Genomic DNA, 20,252 nt, shown 5'->3' on the forward strand with positions numbered 1-20,252 from the left:
TACAATCTCATCTCAGTCTAGCCTGTGTTCCAAACCCAGCCAGGCTGAATGGCCAGCTCAGCCAGATGTGGTGACTGAGTGCTGAGGTGGGGCGTTCCCACATCCTCATGCACAGATGAACTGGGTGTGCTGTCTCCCATCAAGGAGATCCCTTAAAGGTGGGAGGGTCTTGTCAGCCCCTGTATCCTGTTAAGCCAATTCATCATTTGCTTGATTTTCTTTCTTTTTTATTTTATTATTATTTCTTTTTTTTCCTCTGCTGTTGTCAAGAAGCTGTCTTTGATCAGAGCTCTGAGTTAGTATTGCATTTGGCTAGAGCTAGCCAGTTGATTTATCACTGGATGCTGAATCTCGAGGAAACAAGGTCTCTGGTGTATCCTCATGAGCCAATGCAATCTCTGCATCCACGTACCCACCTCCAGTTACCAGCCATGTGGTGTGCCTTCCTCCACCTCATGCCAGGCAACACTGGGAAGCTGAGATGCTGAAGTTGCTTGCATAATTTTTTTCCTAAAGGAAATTATACATATATCTATATGAAGGTATAGATATATAATGATTTATGCTGGTGAAGACATTGCAAAAATTTAGTAATATTTATCATGTTTAAAGAACAGAGCCTGGTACATATGACTGTCCATCTTTGAGGAATGCTTAAAAGGAAACTGCAAATCATGAGGCACCTCAAGTCTCCTCACCACCACTAAATAAAAGACCGCATTAAAATGTGGCATCTGTTTAGTGGGAGATGGTCATTTCTGTAGGCTTTTCAAATATATGGATGTTCTATTATTTCTTAGGTTCTCTTTCTCTCTTACCCAGGATGCTCCTGGTTAGAGAAAAAGTGGCTATTAACATGTCTACTGCAACTCTGCGCTGAATGCCTCAACCAAAGGAATGCAGGGCGCCTACATAGAGGGAAGGGAAGGGTTCCTCTTGATGTGACCTTTTGCCAGGCTGTGTTTCTCTGAACAAAATGCTAACTGACCAAATGTTGTGGGTCTTGTGAAATACAACTGCATGGGGTGCTGTTACTGTTTAAAAACAGCGCGTTTCTCCGCAATCCAAAGGGGACCTGCAGGTTTATTGTGTTTGCATGTGCTTTCCCTCTAGACTCTGGCTGCCCTAACAAGAAATTCAATAAATCTGCTTCCAAACCATCTTGCACAAGCTTTGCATGTCCAGTCTGGGCCTGAGGAAATTAACAAGAGAATAGAGCACACCATCGACTTGCGGAGTGGCGATAAGCTGAGAAGAGAGCACATCAAGGCGTTCTCGCTGACGTTTAAAGACTCCAGCCTGGAGCACAAGGTAGAGCTGAGCCTCCCGGCGGCTCATTTTCTCGAGTAAACTTGGGGCCCAAAAGAGCACCCAAGGGCTGGGGTCTTGGTATCTTGGTTTGGTGTTTCTTTGGTTTGCTTTGATTGGTTTGGCTTGGTACAGTGTTTTTCTCATTCTCTCTGAAAAAAAATGCATAGAGCCAGGATCATGAGGGGAGAAGCTGGTTAGATCAGGAGACCCTTGGCTTTGTACTTTAAGGAAAAGACACGTAAAACGACAAAGCATCCTCACCTCAGTAAACTTTGAAGCCAGGTATATTGCCAGCCTTTCTCTTAGGGGAATTAACTTCGGTTGTTACCCTAGCAAAACAACATAAGAGAGTACCCAACAACCTGATGTGAGCGTAAGTGATCAAAACATCTTTCTAATACTTTTAGACGTTATCTAATTGTCTAAGCGCTGCTGAATCAGATTCAACTCCTCCTGTAGGTCTAGGAATAAGGTGTGGATTCCAACTCAGGTGAATAGCACCTCTCTTTCCTTCCAATGTGATGTTTGAAAAGTGAAGTGCCCTGTCTGAGCATGCATTCCTTTCTGTAAATTGTAGGAGCATGCCTCCCTCCCAAGTTACTAGAAGGGCTTCAGGACTTAGCTGGAATGTTCAAAGACACAAGCCATCACCATATTGATGCTGTTTGTTTGTTTGTTTGTTTGTTTGTTTGTTTGTTTGTTTGTTTTCAGAGGTAGGATCTCACTCTAGCCCAGCCTGACCTGGAATTCACTATGTAGTCTCAGAGTGGCCTTGAACTCACAGGGATCCTTCTACCTCTGACTCCCGAGACCTGGGAGTAAAGGCGTGTGCCACCATGCCCGGCTTATTGATTCCTGTTTCCAACTCCCTTCCCCTAACCTATCTATGAACCAGAAGGAAGAGAGGAGACTGGGAGAAATGTCCTGCTTAACTGAGCTCCTCCTTTGCACTGATAAAAACAGACAGGCCTTCCTTGACTGAGCACAGGAGGGGTTCGTTCGGCTTTTGCAGGAGCCTCTGGCAAGAACAGTGGGGAATTTGCAAGCGAATTTCAGGAGTTTGATCCAATACTCTGTAAAGCTCCAGTGAGCAATTCTTTTGTGAGTTTGCTCAGCTGCCTGGGAGATTTTGCTTTCCTCGGTTTGAAGCATTCACACTCCCGTGCACGTGAACCATTCGCAATGAGCTGAGCGTCTTCAGTAGCTACCTGCAGAATGCAGGCTCCAAAATGAATTCTTTTACCTGAGACTCCCAATTGGAAATTCATTGTGTCTGTGTACTTAGCAAACAGAAAGGACATCCAGCTTCACTCACCACCTGCTCCCCCAACAAATATAGCAGGCATCCTTTTTTTTTTAACTCATAATATAATTAAGAGCTTAAAGACCAAATCAAATGCATTTTATTCCCTGGATACTTTGAGAAGAAGCTGGGACAGCTAGTGGGGTGTCTTTACAAAGAATCTTGTCAATTAGCTTGTTGATTCCTATGTCCAGAGGAAGACAGAAACCCTTTTGTTCCTTCTGGCCTCACTAATGACTGACTCCTGCAGAATACATCTCCCATCTCCCATATGCTTTACTTAATAGTACCTGTATCTTACCTGTAGCCACCGGATCTGGGACAAAAATGGTTCTCCAAGAAGCCAGGCTTGACTGAGGGTGATTTCTTTGACCAAGGGAAGGTCATCTATTCAGAGGGCAGCAGCCCGCTGCTCACTGATGATCCAGCCAGGTGCCATCTAACATGTGCCCTATGGGTTTCCTAGTGGTGAGGATGATGAGACACATCGTGTGTGTGTGTGTGTGTGTGTGTGTGTGTGTGTGTGTGTGTGTGTGTATGCAATCTTTCACATCACAGAGACTTTCTCACTGATTCTTGTCCTGAGACCCTCTTTGTGGACTAGGTTACTGCTAAGTAGAATATATAATAGGTAACATAAATTGAGCATTTGCAGTGGATGGTACAAATTTGCTCTAACAACTAAATAAAGTAGAGGCTATTATGAGCTTCAGCTTATGCTTGAGGGAAGGAATAATTATGAATCCATCGCAAGGTCAAATTGTCAGCAGGGGTCCAGGATTGGAGTTTTTCATGACATCAAAGCCAGTTCTCTGTGCTGGGGAGATGACTCTGCACCTGAGGTGCTTGCCTGCAGAGGCTCACAATGCAGGTTCAATTCCCCAGTACGCACATAAGGCCAGATACTCAAAGCGGCACATGATTCTAGAGTTTCTCTGCAGTGGCTAGAGGCTCTGGTGCTGCCCATTTTCTCTCTTTCCCTCTCTCTCTCTCTCTCTCTCTCTCTCTCTCTCTCTCTCTCTCTCTCTGTGTGTGTGTGTGTGTGTGTGTGTCCCTTTCTCTTCTCTCCATCTCTCTCTGCTTGCAAACGAAAATATTTTAAAAGCTGGTGTTCTTGCACAGGTCACCTCCTCTGCTAAGGCTCACTCTCCGTAGTTCTTGCAAGACAAGCCACTCCATCTTCACTCCCTGTTATTTGATGCTTGGATGGTATGAGAAGCAGAGGAATTGCTGGGGGAAAAGGTTTAGTATAAAAGATTTGTAACACCTTAACAAAGTACACAGAGACGGCCAAACCACAGAACTGCAGGGTCAAAGAATACTATCAATATGCATCTTCTCTCTGACATTACGTAGATCAGCTTATCACATCCTCAGGAAAACATTATCACACTTACAAGAAGAAAAGTGAGCCTCCAAGAAGTTAAGCAAAGGTCATACAGCTCCAAATCCAGAAACCATATTTCATTGACTCTAAGCTATCATCATACAAGAAATGATCTGTTTTCTATGCAGCACTCAGAAAGAAGAATCATCCAATATGGGCTGTCTCTGAAAACACACACACACACAAACACACACACACACACACACACACACACACACACAGCTGGGCTAGACCCCTCAGGATAAGGATGAGCAAGAAAATATCCACACAATACACAAAGGCTACAGGGAACCCTGCATCCCTACACCTATCAGTGAGTAGATAAACTCCACAAGATTTAAAATTAAAAATTCAATTTGAGCCAGGCATGAAAAAACACACCTTTAACCTAGGACTTGGGAGGCAGGGGTAGGAGGACCGCTGGGAGGTCGAGGCCAGCCTGAAACTACACAGTGAATTCCAGGTCAGCCTGGGCTAGAGTGAGACCCTACCTCAAAAACCAAAATTTAAAAAAAAATCTCCTATGTGCTCCTGAATTAATACTCTGATGTGATTTACAACCCCATGGGGAATACCAGCAACTGCACCGAGGGCCCCCAGAGGAATTGAGACAGGGATGGGAAAAGGATGGTACCAACACATGACGTATACATATTAAGGAAGTCTGTAAAAAAAAAAAAAATTAAATCAAGCTTAAAAAAAAACTTGGGCAAGGAATTTAAATTGGTGCTGGTTTGACACTGCCACCTGGTGGCTAGTTAAAGCAAAACTCCCCCCACCAACCCTCAAGGTTAAAGCAAATCTTCCCCCACCAAACCACCAATAGTAACACGCATGCTATTAAAGATGTTTAGGTGTGTGTGCTACCAAAATATTCACATTTTAATCAAAACTGCATCTCAGAATTTTTGAAGTACAGACAGAACGTATGATTCCAAACTCCCTTAACTTCCCTGTCCTACCCTGGATTTGGGGGGTAATTGGAAACATAAAAACATGTTTTCTAAAAGTAAAAAAGAAAAAAGAAACAATAATTGTACCCTTGACATTTTTTAAGGGAGAAATTGCTTCATTCTGTTTCAACAATGAGAAGATACATGAATAAGAACGTGTGGCCTCTTTTCCTTTATGAGTGAATTATGGAGCACAAAGCCCCATTGAAATGTAAAGAAATATCACTCAGGCATTGCTTATTCATGTCGCATAGGAATCAATATAGTTACCAAGACAGCATTATATGCAACATTTATGCATCTAATATTGCACTTTTTGAATGAATAAGAAAATAAACAAACTCACAGAGGAGAGCCTTCAGTGGAATGGGGACAGGGAGAAAGGAGACGGTTGCCAACACATGACTTGTCCACACAAAGTTTCTACTTAAGAAAAAATATGTAGGGTAAGAATATTGAAGGGGAATGCTTCACTTTCTATGATTTGTCTCAGAATAGTTTTTTGCAAAGACCTGAAAGTCATGAATGGGTTTTGATGTGACCTTTTTCAGCGGGTTTTCAAGAGAAAAGATCATGGTTTTGCTCACACTGTGCCATATAATTCAATATGCTTATTCCTTCCTCACTCCCACATCCAACAATGCTTCAGAAAACCCTGTCGTCCCTCGTGTGAGTGAGCTCCCTGTGAACAGCACCCCCTGCTTGGCTTCCTCAGCTGTGCTGGACCGCTCTTCACCCCGTCTGGCAATCACACTGGACTCCAGACCAGTTTGCCAAAGACCATCAAAGTTCACTGCTGCTACGCTCCATTGTCATTATTAGTATTAGATAATTAGTCATAACCCCTTCAGTTTCCTAAGAGATGCCATGTAAAAGTCAGAGCACAAAAGACATTTGGCCTCGGCCAGGCTAGAATCAGTGCTCCTCAACATTTTTATTTCCCAGAGCTTCATGAAGACATTCTGGGCAGAGCCTTAGATGAGGGAAAAGTCATCAAAGGGCCTAAATGTCAGAGAAATTGTTGTTCTATAGAAAGGCTACGTATTTTCTAGGGAAGCTTGCAGATCTCAGAGCCTGGCAGAAATTACAACTTTAAATGAAAAAGGTCTAGAAAATATAACATGTTGTTGCATACTAGATTTTTCTTATTAAAATAGCATATTTTTACTAACAAATGTTTATACTAAACATGGAGAACAAAAAAGTAAAATAGAGTCATTTCTGATCTTTTCTTACAAGGAGTGTGTACCTACATACTTGTTCATTCTTATGCACACCATTCCACACATAGTAGACTCTATTGTAACTTTAAGTTTTCCTTACTTCAGCCTTTTTCTACATTGCTAGTCAATTAGAACACAAATTTAGTATTGCATGGTGTTGCACTGCATATGTTAATCATTTCTGAGTTTTTTTCACTTTTTACTATTCTAAGTTCAAACTATATTGTCATGGTCATTGTCATGTTTACTTGTTTTTCTTAGAACAAAATCCTAATAAAACTAAAATATAATGTACATTTAAAATACTTTGCTGCCCTGAAGAATAGTGCTTATGTCTTTTTAAAAAAATTATCAAGTTGATAGAAAGCAAACAACGTCATCATTTTGTTTCTCTTTTGAAAATCGTGATTGAAGTTCCAGGTCGTTCAGTGTATGTCTTAGTCTAGAGTTCTCTCTTGGTGATGCACACTCATCGTAACTGCCCTTCTGTTACTGTGATGCTCGTTTGTGCTGTGAGTTCTAAGCCTGCTTTATCCCGCTATGAACTTGTCCCTTGGCAGAATCATTCATCTTTTGCCTTCCGTTTTCATAGAACTTACATGAAAGGCCCGGGTCTTCATTCTCCTCTGGGATAAGACTCATTCTGAATGAAGTTTAGAGTGGCAATGATAAACAGCTGTTTCTGAGCCAGAGGACCCCACAGCAAACCTTGAGAGGCTTAGAAGAGCTTATGAATGTGGCAACACTTGAACGAACACATGTACAAAGAGCTAATTAAGCACAGTGTTTCAAAACCATGGCACCGCCTTACAGTAGAGCAACTTCCTCATGTTGAGCCAAGTTAGGCTATGTTTAATACGTATTTCCAAGATGACTAGATTTTTCTACTTTTGACGTGAGGATTTTAGGAAACTAACTGTTAAAATCATATCAATGGAAATTTGATTTCCTTCCTTCTTTCAGTGCATCCATATATATCTCTGCTTATTTCTGAAACCTCTTCCTTTGAGGAAAGGCCTCTTTAAGTTCTCGTGAAAGGTGTACAATAGCACTTTATCCTAGGTGAATAGTTTTCACACTTGAGGACTGCTTGTAGATCTCTATGGAATGCAAGTACCTACCTACCTCCACCTATCCTGAAGATTCTTTTGCCAAGGTTATTTGAGAAATATCTTCCAGGATTTCTGTTGTTATGAATCACTAGAGCCATGTCTTTTCCCTCAGCTGAATATGGAGACCTGAGCTGGTCAGTTGCCTCATGTTCAGAGTTTGGCTCTCATCAGGAGATCTCTGGGTCCATACTTATGCCAATATGGACTTTGAGAGTCCCAGATAGGATGTTTCTGGGAGACCCACAGTAGAAGCAGGAGAAAACAGGCCTTAGTTCAAATCCTACTTTGGAAAAAAAAAAGTGAGCACAAAGGTATATTGATTAATTTACAGCAGCAAATATTTATTGTACTCAGATAGAAATTTTTGTAGTCCTGAAAAATGCTTATTTTGTCCCCAAATGTTTAGTCTTTGTTTTGAAAAAAAAAAGAAAGAAAGAAAGAGCATAGACTCAATATAGACTCAATTCCTCAGTCACATGGCTTGAATCCAACTACTGACTGTATACACTGAGAGACTCAGGACAAAGGATTCGATCTCACTGGAATGCATATGATTATCTGCCCCTAGAGTTTGATATGAAAATTAGATGACACAATATTCATATAATATATATTTCAGTAAATTCAGTATTATTCTTTTACCCTTAGTTTTCATTAGTCCTATGCTAATCTCAAATCTGAGTGAGGCTAAACTTTCACTAAAATAAACTTTATACTTTTAGAACTCTTTAAAGAAACTGCTTCATGAGTAACAATGGAAAGAAATATTCTGCATCTTCTATCTAAGATCACCAGGGTTCCCAGATAAACATACACCCAATCAAACACAGTTTTATCACACATTTTTTAGTACTTTCATCAATAGCTCCAGGTGATTGAAACAGAAGCAATGGCAACTTTAGCCTCTGAGATGTATTGAAATCGATAAGTATCATAAGACTGTAATGTCTCTACATGATGTGATTACTCCAAACTCCTCATCATCCAAATAAAATGGGAAAAGCCACTTGTAATGTGTAAGGGCATTCAGGGTTTGACCGTCCCCAAATGTTGTGCTTTTGTTCCTATGAGGTCAAGCCATCTGCAGACTTCAATATCAATTCACACAGTAGTTACTTTATGATGCTGTCATTCTAGCTACTCTTCTTGCCATTTCTGGGTAGTCTGAGCACAGACCAGAACATTTGTTTGGCTCAGTGTGTGCTCTGCTTACCCAGGCTCCACCAGACATCACTTATCAAGAAAGCCATGACCTCTACTTCCTAGGAATTTACACTCACTACACTTTGTAATCTTAGAGCAAACATTAACCTTCCTATCCTAAAGATTGGCATCATTATAGCCAGCACCCCTTCCTAAAGTTGCTGTGCAGAATAAGGGCAGTTAATGCTTAATAAGTGCCTCACAGGCTGTAATAAATTGCTACTGAGCCATCAATGTCAGAAGATAACTGATATCCAACACCACTGTATTAGGCTGCCTGATTAAGAGTGCATACTTGTTACCTCATTTAGTTTGTTACAGCATCCCTTTCTGGAGATATTAGGTTTACTGCTTGACAAGTAAGAGAGCCTCAGAGAATTTGAATACCTTTTCCAAGGACTGCAGTTGTAGAAGGCAGCAGATCTGGAATTCAAATCTAATTCAGTATGTCTTCTAAGCCCATATTACTTGAAATGCAACTAAAAAAAATCCAGTTATTTTCTATTTTTACTCAGATAAAAACATTTGTGCATAAAATGGAAAAACAGTAAAGGAGAAAAATAAAACTATTATACAATGGAAAAAATCCTACCATTTTCCTAGCACCTGGTTTCCATGCAGTTGGAAAAATAATGGTGATGCACCTAGAAGGATGCACACAAGAGATTATATGGCAATTCATATTGCAGATGACTTGGAGGAAGGAAGAAGGCAAACTTAAATCCATGGTCATTTTTCTTAGCCCTTCTCCCTCCTTCTGATGCACAAATGAATAATACATACACACACGCAAGTCATCTGCCACAAGGTCTAGGTAGTATGGAGAACCTTGAGAAAGATTAACCAATACAAGAGCAACTCTGTCACCTAGCTAGGTACGCAGAGATGACAATCAAATAACTGAATAAGTATGTGAAACATCTTTTTCTATAAAGACAGTGGGCATAGGAAAGATGAGTCATGGAATGACCCCTGAATTGTATATGCAAAAGAAGGCAGATTAGGTCAAGCTGTTGAGGAGGAGCTAGCTCTGTGACTGAATGGCTGGAGAGAAATATAAAAGCATAGATAGCATCCTAAAAATGCCGAAGCACATTAAATCAAAACTGTGAGAAGCCTCGCCTTTTATACACAAATCAGCTATCATATTTTGCTCATTTTTATTTAGCAATAACTATCATAACTGTTCTTGGTATGAACCAAGTTCTGTATTATTTTCAAAACTTTCACTTAATGTTACAATTTCCTGCCACATAAAAGTGCCTACTTCCCACAAAAGAGAATCTTTAGATAATTCTTTGGCTGAGTACAATTGATACTCTTATCTATGTTTAGAATTCCTCTCAGTTTTCTCTGTCCTTAATAAAAAGAAAAAAATTATACAGAAGCTTAACAATTACAGTAGAAAAATATTACATACTGCAAACCTTATTTGAGTTATCATTGAAATATGAAAAAAGGGAGAAAAGAAGGCTTGGAAAATGAATGAATTTTCCAATTGTTATAAATTGAATTCTAGAATAAGGTAATAAAAATATACTTTTGTCATGGATATTAGAATTCATTGAATCCCTCTATCCCTTGAATAGATGGTTAGGTGGGAAAATGGACCTTGCACCAGATGGTATCACATGTTGTCTTTTACTTTTCTAAATGAGACATCTTGTCATTTTTGTGACCTTGTTTTTAAGCTTATTTTGAAGCAATTATTCTGTTGCTCCTCTTACACGTTTGCCAGCCTGGAAAGTCCTGAAACTGGAGTTCAAACAGGAAAATAGTAGAATGCTCTAGCATTGCACAACCTACAATGTCCCCATTTGGCAGAAAAGAGAAGCAAGGTTCACAGACGTTGGCTCTGTGCACGGGGGAGATGCTCACAGAGCTGGAAGAAAAGTAAATATTCCAACTTGTGTCCACCAGCTTGCTACCTTGATGGAAACACACAACTGCATGTAACTTTCACTGGAACAGATGATAATCGTGAGATTTTTAAGACTTATCAGTAAGAAAGGTTCATGAAAGGACTCACAGAGCTTAATGTTTGGAATTTACAGGAGAAGATATTCTCCTCATGTGATAAAGCCCAGAAATAGGAAGTAGCCCTGTGAAAAGGAGAAAGGAATGCTTAGACTTAGGCACTGGGAGGGCTTAAGTATTTTGTCAGGCTAGGATGCCCGGCCCCTGCTGAGAGGGGAAGCCCGCTTCTCCGACAATAGAGGCAGGTCATCTGAGGTTAGTTAGCAGACATGTGAGTATACAACAAGGATGTCCTGGAAAGGCCTCCAGGATTGGGATGGTGGTGGTACATTACAACTTCAAGAAGAAGGCAGATGGTTACAGTGATGATGAGGCAGAGAAGGAGAGAAAGAAGGATTCAGTACACTGAGCACTGATTAGGTTGTAAGTTCCCATGATCAAATCTATATATCCCAGCTGGTTTGAAAAATAATCTGTCAATAAAAAGTAAATTCTGTGTAACCGATTGTCAGAAGGAAGATAGGAATGCATCTGTTGCATACTCCGTGTGCTCATTGCTGTCTGGTAACTTCTGCTGCTTCTTAGTTGGCCTGTGTGGGTCTCTGTGGTTCTGCCCTACTCTCAGCATCACTAGTAGCAACTGTTCATAACGTGGGTTTTCTGTGGTTCTATCAGGAGTGAGGACGGCTTACAGTGGTTCTTCAGGCCATGTTCCTGGACACCCTCCAGATTCTGAGCAGGTTATCAGCAACGGCACAGAAGCCTCAGCAGTGGGGAAGGGAAATGCATTGCCTAGCAAAAGCAATGAATGGGCAGATGCTGCACAACACTGGGCTTCCCTTAGGCTTCTCATTAGCTATGATAGGTCCTTCCCCACGCCTCAGCCATGGCATGCACTGAGGAGTAAGTCAGTGAAAGAGAGAAAACAATCCTGTAACTGTTATTGCACCATCCCAACAAATTGAACTAATTTTCTCATTTCATTAAGCCTCACTGTTGTGGACACAGAGACTGGAGATTGCAAGAGGGTAGTTGGCCAGTTTCCTGAGTAAACTGACTCTGAAGTTCAAATCAAATATCACAAAATTGCAGTGTCAGGCTCAGATTTTTGCCTCATTCCCTACCTTAGAATAAAGTGAGCTCCATGCAGTGTGATCTATAGCAAGTTACTAGACCTCTCTTACATTAAGACAAAATGAAGGACTTGGGTAAACCTGACTCTAATGCCTTTTTCAGTATTGCATACCTTTTTTTTTTTAAAGATTATTCCTGAGTTTAGTGAGTCCAAAATCATTTGAGAAATGAAGCAAGGGAAGACATGTATACATTGCCAATCTTCAAGAAGCTTTTAAAACTTAACAATGAAATACCTGAATTACTGAGTACTCTGGGTAATCAAAATAAAGTTAGCGACATCCCTCAGGGCTGCCTGGAACAGATAACAGAAGGGCCTCAAGCACATTGGCCTATCAATAATCTTGGTGTGTTTTCTGTGAAACAAGAGATTATACACTTGGAGATCTGTGGATAGCTTTAAATTCTGAGACTGGGAATTTATTTTCAACAGTTATTACTTAAAAGGAGACAGAAAGACTCATTGATAAAACATGTCTCTTTGTCCCAAAAGCTAATAAGAAATACCACAACCTCCTTACATGACTTTAATTTACTCGTGAAGAAAGTTTGAGTCACGACAGCTCATGAGTCAGGGAGGCTGGGTAAATCCAGGCACAGACTCTTCATATGGCCTTCACTGCAGAGGTTGCTGTATCAATTCCTGGCCTTTCAGAGAAAGTTGGTGGGAGGCATTGAAACAGCATTCTTTAATAGATTTAGAAGATGAAGTTTCCTCTTAATTTTTTTTAAAAAAAGATTCAGATGCCTTGTTTCTCATACTGTTTCCTGTGATGTCAAATACTGATGAAACTTAACCCTTCCAAAAACTTGCCTCTGCTACAAAATAATTCATTCTCTTTGTTTTGATTACAGTATTCTCAAATGAGGGATGAAGTATTCAAGTCAAACTTGGTCTGTGCATTTATCGTCCTTCTGTTTATCACTGCGATTCAAAGCTTGCTTCCTTCTTCAAGGTAAATATGAGAGGACTAAGTTATCAGCTCAACTCGCTCTGAGAGGCTATGTCCTTTCATCTGGATCCAGCCTTCTGTCTTTTGCAAGGGGTCAAATTTAATGCCTGAATCCAAGATATCTATTCTGATTATCTCACACTACATAATAACCTCATTACTCTACCAAGGCAAAACTCTTTCTCAAATATAAATAAAATCAACAAGCAAAGTTGAAATAGTCCCTATCCCTATTGAACATTGCAAAAAGCAACTAAGTATTGTAAGAGTGTCAGTCACCAACTACTTATTCATTTGTCTACATGAGCTCTTCATAGACGCAACATCACAGCTTCCTAGATGTTGCAGTCACTTTTCTCGTTGCTGGGACAAAACACCCAGAAGCAGCATATATAAGGGGAGGATTTATTTCAGCTCACAGTCTCAGAGGGACATTTCGCCATGGTAGAGAAAGCATGACAGATCAGAGACTTGGCATCACATCTTGTCTCATCAGCTGGGAAATAGCAGCAAGAGTGAGCAAGTTAGCTAACAGCCAGTATGTCTGGACTAATAAACCCAAGTTCTATTCCCAGTGACATACCCCCTCCAGAAAGGTTGTGCCTACAAAAAGCTCCAGGAGCTGGGGATTAATTATGAGGCTTAATCATAAACACATGAGTCTATGGGGAACACTTTATATTCAAACTATCACCCTAGATCAGCAACACTGGCAATTCAATAGCACTGGAAACGTTTGTGTGCAAGCCCATCACCTCCAAACACTGTGAATATAACAACTCAAGAAATCTCTGTGGTAACAATATGTAAAGTAGGTACTGTGGATGTCCTCTTCATAAAGAGGAGGGAACAGTCACTCAGAGTAGTAAAACAGGTTTCCCCACATCTCACAGATGAAAACTGTTACAGCCTGGATTCAAACCCAAGAGACCTATCCCCAAAGCCAAGATTGATAACAAGGGCTGGGACAGGAACTGTGCAAGATGAGTCTTGTATTGGTTAATATTGGTTATCTGCTTCACTGGACCAAAAAGTTTCTAGAAAATTGGTAAAGCACTTTTTTGGGTATGTCTGTGGGAGTGTTTCCAAAGAAAATTGGCATATGGGTCAACAAACTGAATGGAGAAGACCCACTTCTGTATGTGGGCAGCTCCATCCAATAGGCAGACCAGAGCCCACCTGGATCCAAAGGCAACCAGCCAGCTTGTGGTCCCCACATGCTTGACTCACGCTAAGAGATGTGTGTTTTGCTGCTGCTGTTGCTATGAACATCAGACTTCAGATTCTCCAGGCTTTGAACACGGAGTTGCCCCAGTGACTCTCGAGAGGGTCTGACTGGGGCTGCATTATTGTTCTTTTTTTCCTCTGAGCTTGATGGCTACTTCAACTGATCAGCTATGGGTTTTCTTGGCTCCCTTTCCTTACAGACAACCATTATGGGACTGCTCAGCCTTTCATACTACAAACCAGTCTATTAAATCATCCCTTTTAATCATATGTTCTGTTGTTTCTGTTTTTCTGGAGATGCCCGACTAATGATACAAGCCAGAGAGCAATTCATCCTTTAAGAAAGCAAGGAAGCCTTCAAGTCCTGTGAGAGTTATGGGCTAAGGACTAAGAAGCCTTTAAAGAGCTCCCAGTGTTTACAGATGGGATCATTTGAGCTTTAGTGGGACTCAATATCAAAATATTCAATCAGATCTCAGAAAAAAAGTATATTGAACTTCTAGAAAGGATGATGAATTTTTGAAACTTGGTAATCTTTGGCAGATAATTTTAAAACCTGGATAATTATCTTTAAAAATGATGAAAAATATGATTTTTTTCATTTTTCCTACATGGACTATACCAAAGATCACCAAACAATAAAGGGGAATCATCATAAAGAGTATTCCAATTAAAACTTTAAGGAAATCATAAACTTGAAATACCACAGCATGGGGAGGTGGCTCAGTTGGTAGATTGCTTTTTTGTTACAAAGGCAGAATATTTATAATAACTAATTAAGTTACACTTTGTGTGTTTTTTTATGTTTCCTTCTATAATTTAAGAAAAATTCTTAATAGTGAGGAAAGGGAGAGAGAGAGGTGGAAGGCCTGTGTAATGCTTTCAAATGTGAGTTAGAAAAACCTTCCACCTATAGCCATTGAATGCTTATTAAAAGCTAGAACTCCTCTAGATGTTGGGGGCACTTTTATAAACAACAACAAAAAAAAGAAAAAAAGACCTCTAGCCTAGACTTTATAATCTAGCATAATATGACAAAAATAATTAAAATTTAAAAAATTAAAATCTATGTGTCTATGTAAATATATATGCTAAAAACTGAGCTACTAGGAGGTTGAGGAGATGGCTCAGCAGTTAAAGGCACTTGCTTGCAAAGCCTGAAAGCCTGAGTTCAATTTCTCAGGTACCCATGTACAACCAGACCTCACCCATTACACACACATAAAATTAAAATAAATAAATTTAAAATACAGCTGGTTACATGCTATATATGTAAGTATGTATAGATATGCATTTTCTACACAATGAGTAAATGAAAAGTGGATTCCAGGGAACCTGGGCATGTTCCCTTTGCAGGAGGCACGACTAGGAGGTAGAAGCAGGCTCAACATCCTGAATCTTAAATTCCAGGACACACCTAGAAGCTGGCTAAGCAGCCAGATGGAGGGTGGGCACCTCTGATCTGGCTTCCATGTTCAGCTCATGACTGCAGAACAACAGTGCCCCCATCTCACTTACACAGTGACCAAAAAACCAGGTCCATGAAGGGAACATTGAAGTTGGACTCTGACCAAACAATCCCCCTGTTGTGGAAACTGAGTGGCCCATTTGCCCTGGACAGGGTTAAAGCGTTCTCAGTATGTGCCTGTTTCCTCTCCAACTCATCTTAGTGCTGATGGATACCTTGCAACTAAACAGATGGTGGCTGCCTTTCCCTCATATTTCTTCTGTCATGGGCGGATATTTTAGCAGACGAAGCAATCGCTACTCATATGACCACAACTAATTCCCTGCCTTGGAAGCAAACCCTTAATAGACCTAGGCAAAGGTAGACAAAGCTAGCCCAATTCTTCTTTCTGCATATTCACAGCTATTCCTCTCCCAGAAGAGTAAGCTGGGCAATAAACAGGAGACAATGCTAAATACTGTGTGTGACTACAATACTCTGCATATATGGTGACAACAGACATAAAGAAGGAGAGAGCAGGGGGAAAGAAGATGGAAAAGAAAATGGGAAAATACTGATCAAGAAAGAAGGGCAGGAAGTCAAAAAAAAAAAAGGAGTCGACTCTGATCATTTCCTGTGCATCTTATCAGCTGTGCATGTGTTTTTAACTTCCTTGAAGCTGTGATCTCCACCTCTATATAATGGAGATAACAGTGCCCACTTCCCAAGTTTGCCATAATAATTCAATGAAACCACACATGCCCATTTGGGACAAGTTCTGATTCTGTCATCTTTCCAAGTCACATAAGTGTGTCCGTTGAAAGAACGAAGAGTGCCTACTTCTCAGCACTGCCACCAGGGTCCAGTGAGTGTGCTTACAGGCTCCCTGCCTGTTCTGAAGGGCCATGCACATGTCATCTTTGGGTATGGTCTGAGGGGCTGTTTCCTGTTGAGCCACATGTTGCTCTGGGATGTTCAGTCCTCTTCACTGGTCTGTGCCTCCCCAGCAAATGCCTCATTAGAATACCAACCCAATCACTGTTTTAAACACAGACTGCAGAGAATAATTAGAGCTCAATGTCTAGAAGTAACCTGGACAGAGCTGTTTGCGAATACCTTGTTATTCTTTGTGAGACTTGATTTCAGAAATGAGAGGTTTCCTTATCTCTTATATACAGCTCCAATGCAAATTCAGGACCCTTGGATGCCTGAATAGCTGTATAATTAAATGAAATTTACAGTCTGGTGTTATAATGTTCATGTGTGCAAAAATAAGCAAACAGTGAGGAGCTTCTACAGAGACTTCCAGAAGAATTTCATATGTATTGTCAGTACCTTGCTGAGAAAGTCTACTTGTAATCAATACACTTATAATCATAGATCTTTAAAATACTTCCAATCTCTTGTATTTCATCATGAATAGAGAAAACAATTGCCATGTCTGAGTTATCATATTTTTTATTACTTTATTTGAATTCAGAGCCTCCTTTAAAAGGTAATTCTAAAAATCTTGGTTTTGTGGATTTAAAAAAAAAAAAAAAGATGCTGGGAAGAGTTAGTTACATTCCCCAAGGCTGCACTACAAGCTCTGTTTTGAAGCTACAAGTTCAAACGTAGGAGACATTGATCTTGCTGCTGGACTACACAGTCTTTCACATCACTGTTTCCTTTCTCAGCAACCCCCCAAAAAATATCATTAAGAATTATGCCAACATTCAAGTGGGTTCTAGTGAAAATACTCACACATGGCCTTCAGCATTCCCTGAGTAACCTTGCCCTCTGTAGAGCATCCACAAAAGCCCAATAATGAAATGAGCCACAAGGCATTGCTTTCATACATTTCTCAAACAAATACCCCTGCAAACCCATGGCAGACACTGGAATAGAGAATTTAACTACAGCCAAGAAACCAGGTGGACAGCATGCTTGCTCTTGAAGCTGTGCCTTCCTTGAGAACCATCTTCAAGCTTCAGTCTGAGAGCTCACTGCTTTGATGTTGGGAATGACACACATATGACATGACCACCAGTGTAGATGGGAATGCATCAGCCTTACTCCTGTCTGGGAGGACACAGCAGGCATGTCATGTCTGGAGCTGGGGATCAAAGTCCTGGTCCTAATACATACTGCTGAGGAAACAAAGGCATTGTTTTCCAATACAGAAAGTCCAAGCCAGTGACTTTTCACTGAGTGCCTTCTTAGTGCTCAGCCCTCTTCCAGGTATTGTAGAAAAGGCCATCAGAAACCTGGACCCTATAGGATGAACAGGACATGCTCCCTTAAAACCCCCACAAAAAGCTGAAGTGGTATAACTTTGGGGCAGGAGACCTGTAATTCCATACTGTCCAGATTACGGAGCCAGGATCCATCCTTCACGGCTGCATACACTGTGCAGTGGTGGCCACTTAAGTGTTGGAAGATCTGGGGCTGGGGAGATAGCTTATGGTAAAGTGCAAGCAAGCATGAGGACCTGAGCTAAATAAACCCTAAGAAGCTGCAGAGAAGCCCTGGGCATCATGACATGCATCTGTCATTTCAGTGCTGGGGAGGTAGAGAAAGAAGGATCCTATCTTTCTGCCCAGCCAGAATATCTATGGTAAATTCCAGGCAAGTGAGAGGCTATTTAAAAAATGCTGATGGCCCCTGAGGGGAATAATATCCAGTGTTGTCCCCTGGCTTGTGATTGCTCACCCACATGCATGTGGTACATGTCTGCACCACACACACAAGCAAAAGAGCTTGAAGATCAACTGAGCAACTTCCAAAGTTACCTTTCCCAGTTTACTCCTGCCTCACACGTGGAAACAAGGCATGCTTATTCTCCATTGCTGCTTCACGTTATTGAGACACGCCAGCCTTGGAATAGGCTTCATCTCTTGTGGGACTCCCTGACAAAGTGATCCACCTGCATTCTATTTCACTCACCTCCCCTGGGTGCTGGTGAGTAATGGAGCCCTGTCAGGGAGTGTTTTTCCAGCCTGTTGGTAAGTGGAGTCCCGTCTGCCTAGAGTCCTCCGGGACCTCAGTACAGCACAACCTGCTGTTCTTATCTAGAGCACCCACAGAGATTTCTTGTAAAGGTGACCCATAAAATCAAAGCCTCATTTAAAAAAAAAAAACACCTCTGGCAACAGTACCCAGCAATGTGGAAGAACCATTTTCCAACCTTCCCATTGCCTGACCATGTGGAAGGAGTTCATGTCCTTGTTTTCTAGTTCTCTGTAAATTTCTCTTCCTCCCACTGCCAGCTACCATGATATCAAACACTCTCGCTCGCCAATGTGTCTCACCATGGTTCCTAAATTATTTTCACTGCTTTCACTTCGTCAAGCCCACTAACTGCTCTCACAACATCATCATGGGTCTTTTTGCTTCATGCTGTGTACAACCTTCTTGGAACATTCCCAGATCTTCAGCCATCACCTTTTGCCTCCATCTTCAGAAGTCCACAGCTTCTTTCAGTGTCCCCATAACACTTAAATATCTACAGCTAGAAAGTTCTTAAGTGCTAAATAGTTAACTTTCCCAAATCCAACTCCTTATTTCCTACACAAACTAGCTTCTCTCTGTACACTTACCCATCTAAGATGGTAAAAACTTTCTCTCTCAACAATAGTCCTATGAAGACCTACAAAACACTTACTAGATTGTTTTACAGCTTCCACCGTTGCTTCCAGCTATCAGTGCCCATTCTCTGTACTTCTGCTTTGCTGACTTCTTCTCGACAATTTATACCTTCTTTTCCTCTTCATTCTATCTCAGTTGCTTTTCTAATACACAAGTCTGATCACATCTTTCCCTAGTTGGTAACCTTAAGCCTTTAGAAGTAAGCTTCCTAGTACAACTGCTGTTAAGTTCCACCCCCTTCAGCCTCAAAGTACCATCAGTCATTGGAAAACTCTAAACGCGATAGCCACTGAAGTTCTTATGAAGCCTAAATCATGTTTTCCGTTTACCACTCTCTTTATAAAAATCTACACCCTGAAAGGACAACCCTAAATGACACCACCTTCTTGAAGCCTCCTTTGAATTCTTTCCCAATTTTCCAAATAATGAATATCTGTCTCTCTTTAGGGATTAGAGCATATCATACAATATTGTCTCTTGTATGCCCACTGTCCCCTCTGGGTTATGACATAGAAAATGAGTGATATATCTTTGGTCTTGGTACCCCAATGCTGACTTGTGCATAAGAATAAAGCCTATTGACTAAATAAATATCATGATTAAGCCACAGAAGCAAAAACCTTATTGTAGACACAAGAAGCATTCACTAATCACTCAAGTGATTGCAGTAGCAGAATGATATGCCCTGGGGACTTTGAATGCTACTTTGACACTCATCAACTGGATGACACATTGGAAGTTATTTTCCTGTGAGATTTAGACCTTCATCTTTAAAAAGTCACAAGAACTTCCACGTTTATTTTGAGGAATAGGAATTAGACACATATAAAACACTCAGCATAAGTGCCTCACATGCAAAGCTCAATCATTGTCTACACTCATGTGTTTAATAAATAAGCCTTGAGCAGGAAGATAATAAGAGACAGTATTGGCAGGATGAGCCTAAACTCATCCACTAAGCACATACTTACTGAGCACCAGCTAATAGAAGGTACTAAAGACAGATTAGATAAATAACAGTTTGTAAAAGGAAAAGATCAGAACTTTATAAAGACAACCTTTAGCACTTGGAACAGTTTTATGGGTGAGTGGTAGAGAAGTGAGGGGCTGACAGTGTAGGACATAAATGATTGGACACGAACTCTAGAACAGTGGAGGAAGTCCCCAGTAAAACCAATAAACCTAGGGAAGAATGAGCTGTTAATAAGGAGGAGAAGCAGTGAAAGGCACCTCCAGAGATTGAATGCTGGGTTGCTGATACCAGCCAAGGTGTCAAAAAATGAGTTCTTATCCTTGTCTTAAACTATACCCTTTCTGGTGACATATAGTCTCTGGTATGTTGCATGCAAGCTGTAGAAATCATTAACCAAAGTGAGAAACTTGGAATCAATGCCA

The 20,252-nt window shown here is 40.8% G+C and overlaps 1 protein-coding gene across 3 annotated transcripts in view; it reads left to right on the forward strand.

The window, feature by feature from the left end:
• Positions 1-20,252, forward strand: part of Adcy8 (adenylate cyclase 8) — a 229,597-nt gene that overhangs the window by 145,694 nt on the left and 63,651 nt on the right. For all 3 annotated transcript variants that reach the window (XM_004656171.3, XM_045143768.1, XM_012948266.2), the window contains exons 8-9: positions 1,114-1,311; positions 12,459-12,559. In XM_004656171.3, coding sequence (XP_004656228.1) covers positions 1,114-1,311; positions 12,459-12,559 — 299 coding nt within the window. The remainder of the gene's footprint in view (positions 1-1,113; positions 1,312-12,458; positions 12,560-20,252) is intronic.

The sequence above is a fragment of the Jaculus jaculus genome, chromosome 2, assembly GCF_020740685.1.
Source record: "Jaculus jaculus isolate mJacJac1 chromosome 2, mJacJac1.mat.Y.cur, whole genome shotgun sequence".
In the NCBI taxonomy this organism is placed as follows: Eukaryota; Metazoa; Chordata; class Mammalia; order Rodentia; family Dipodidae; genus Jaculus; species Jaculus jaculus.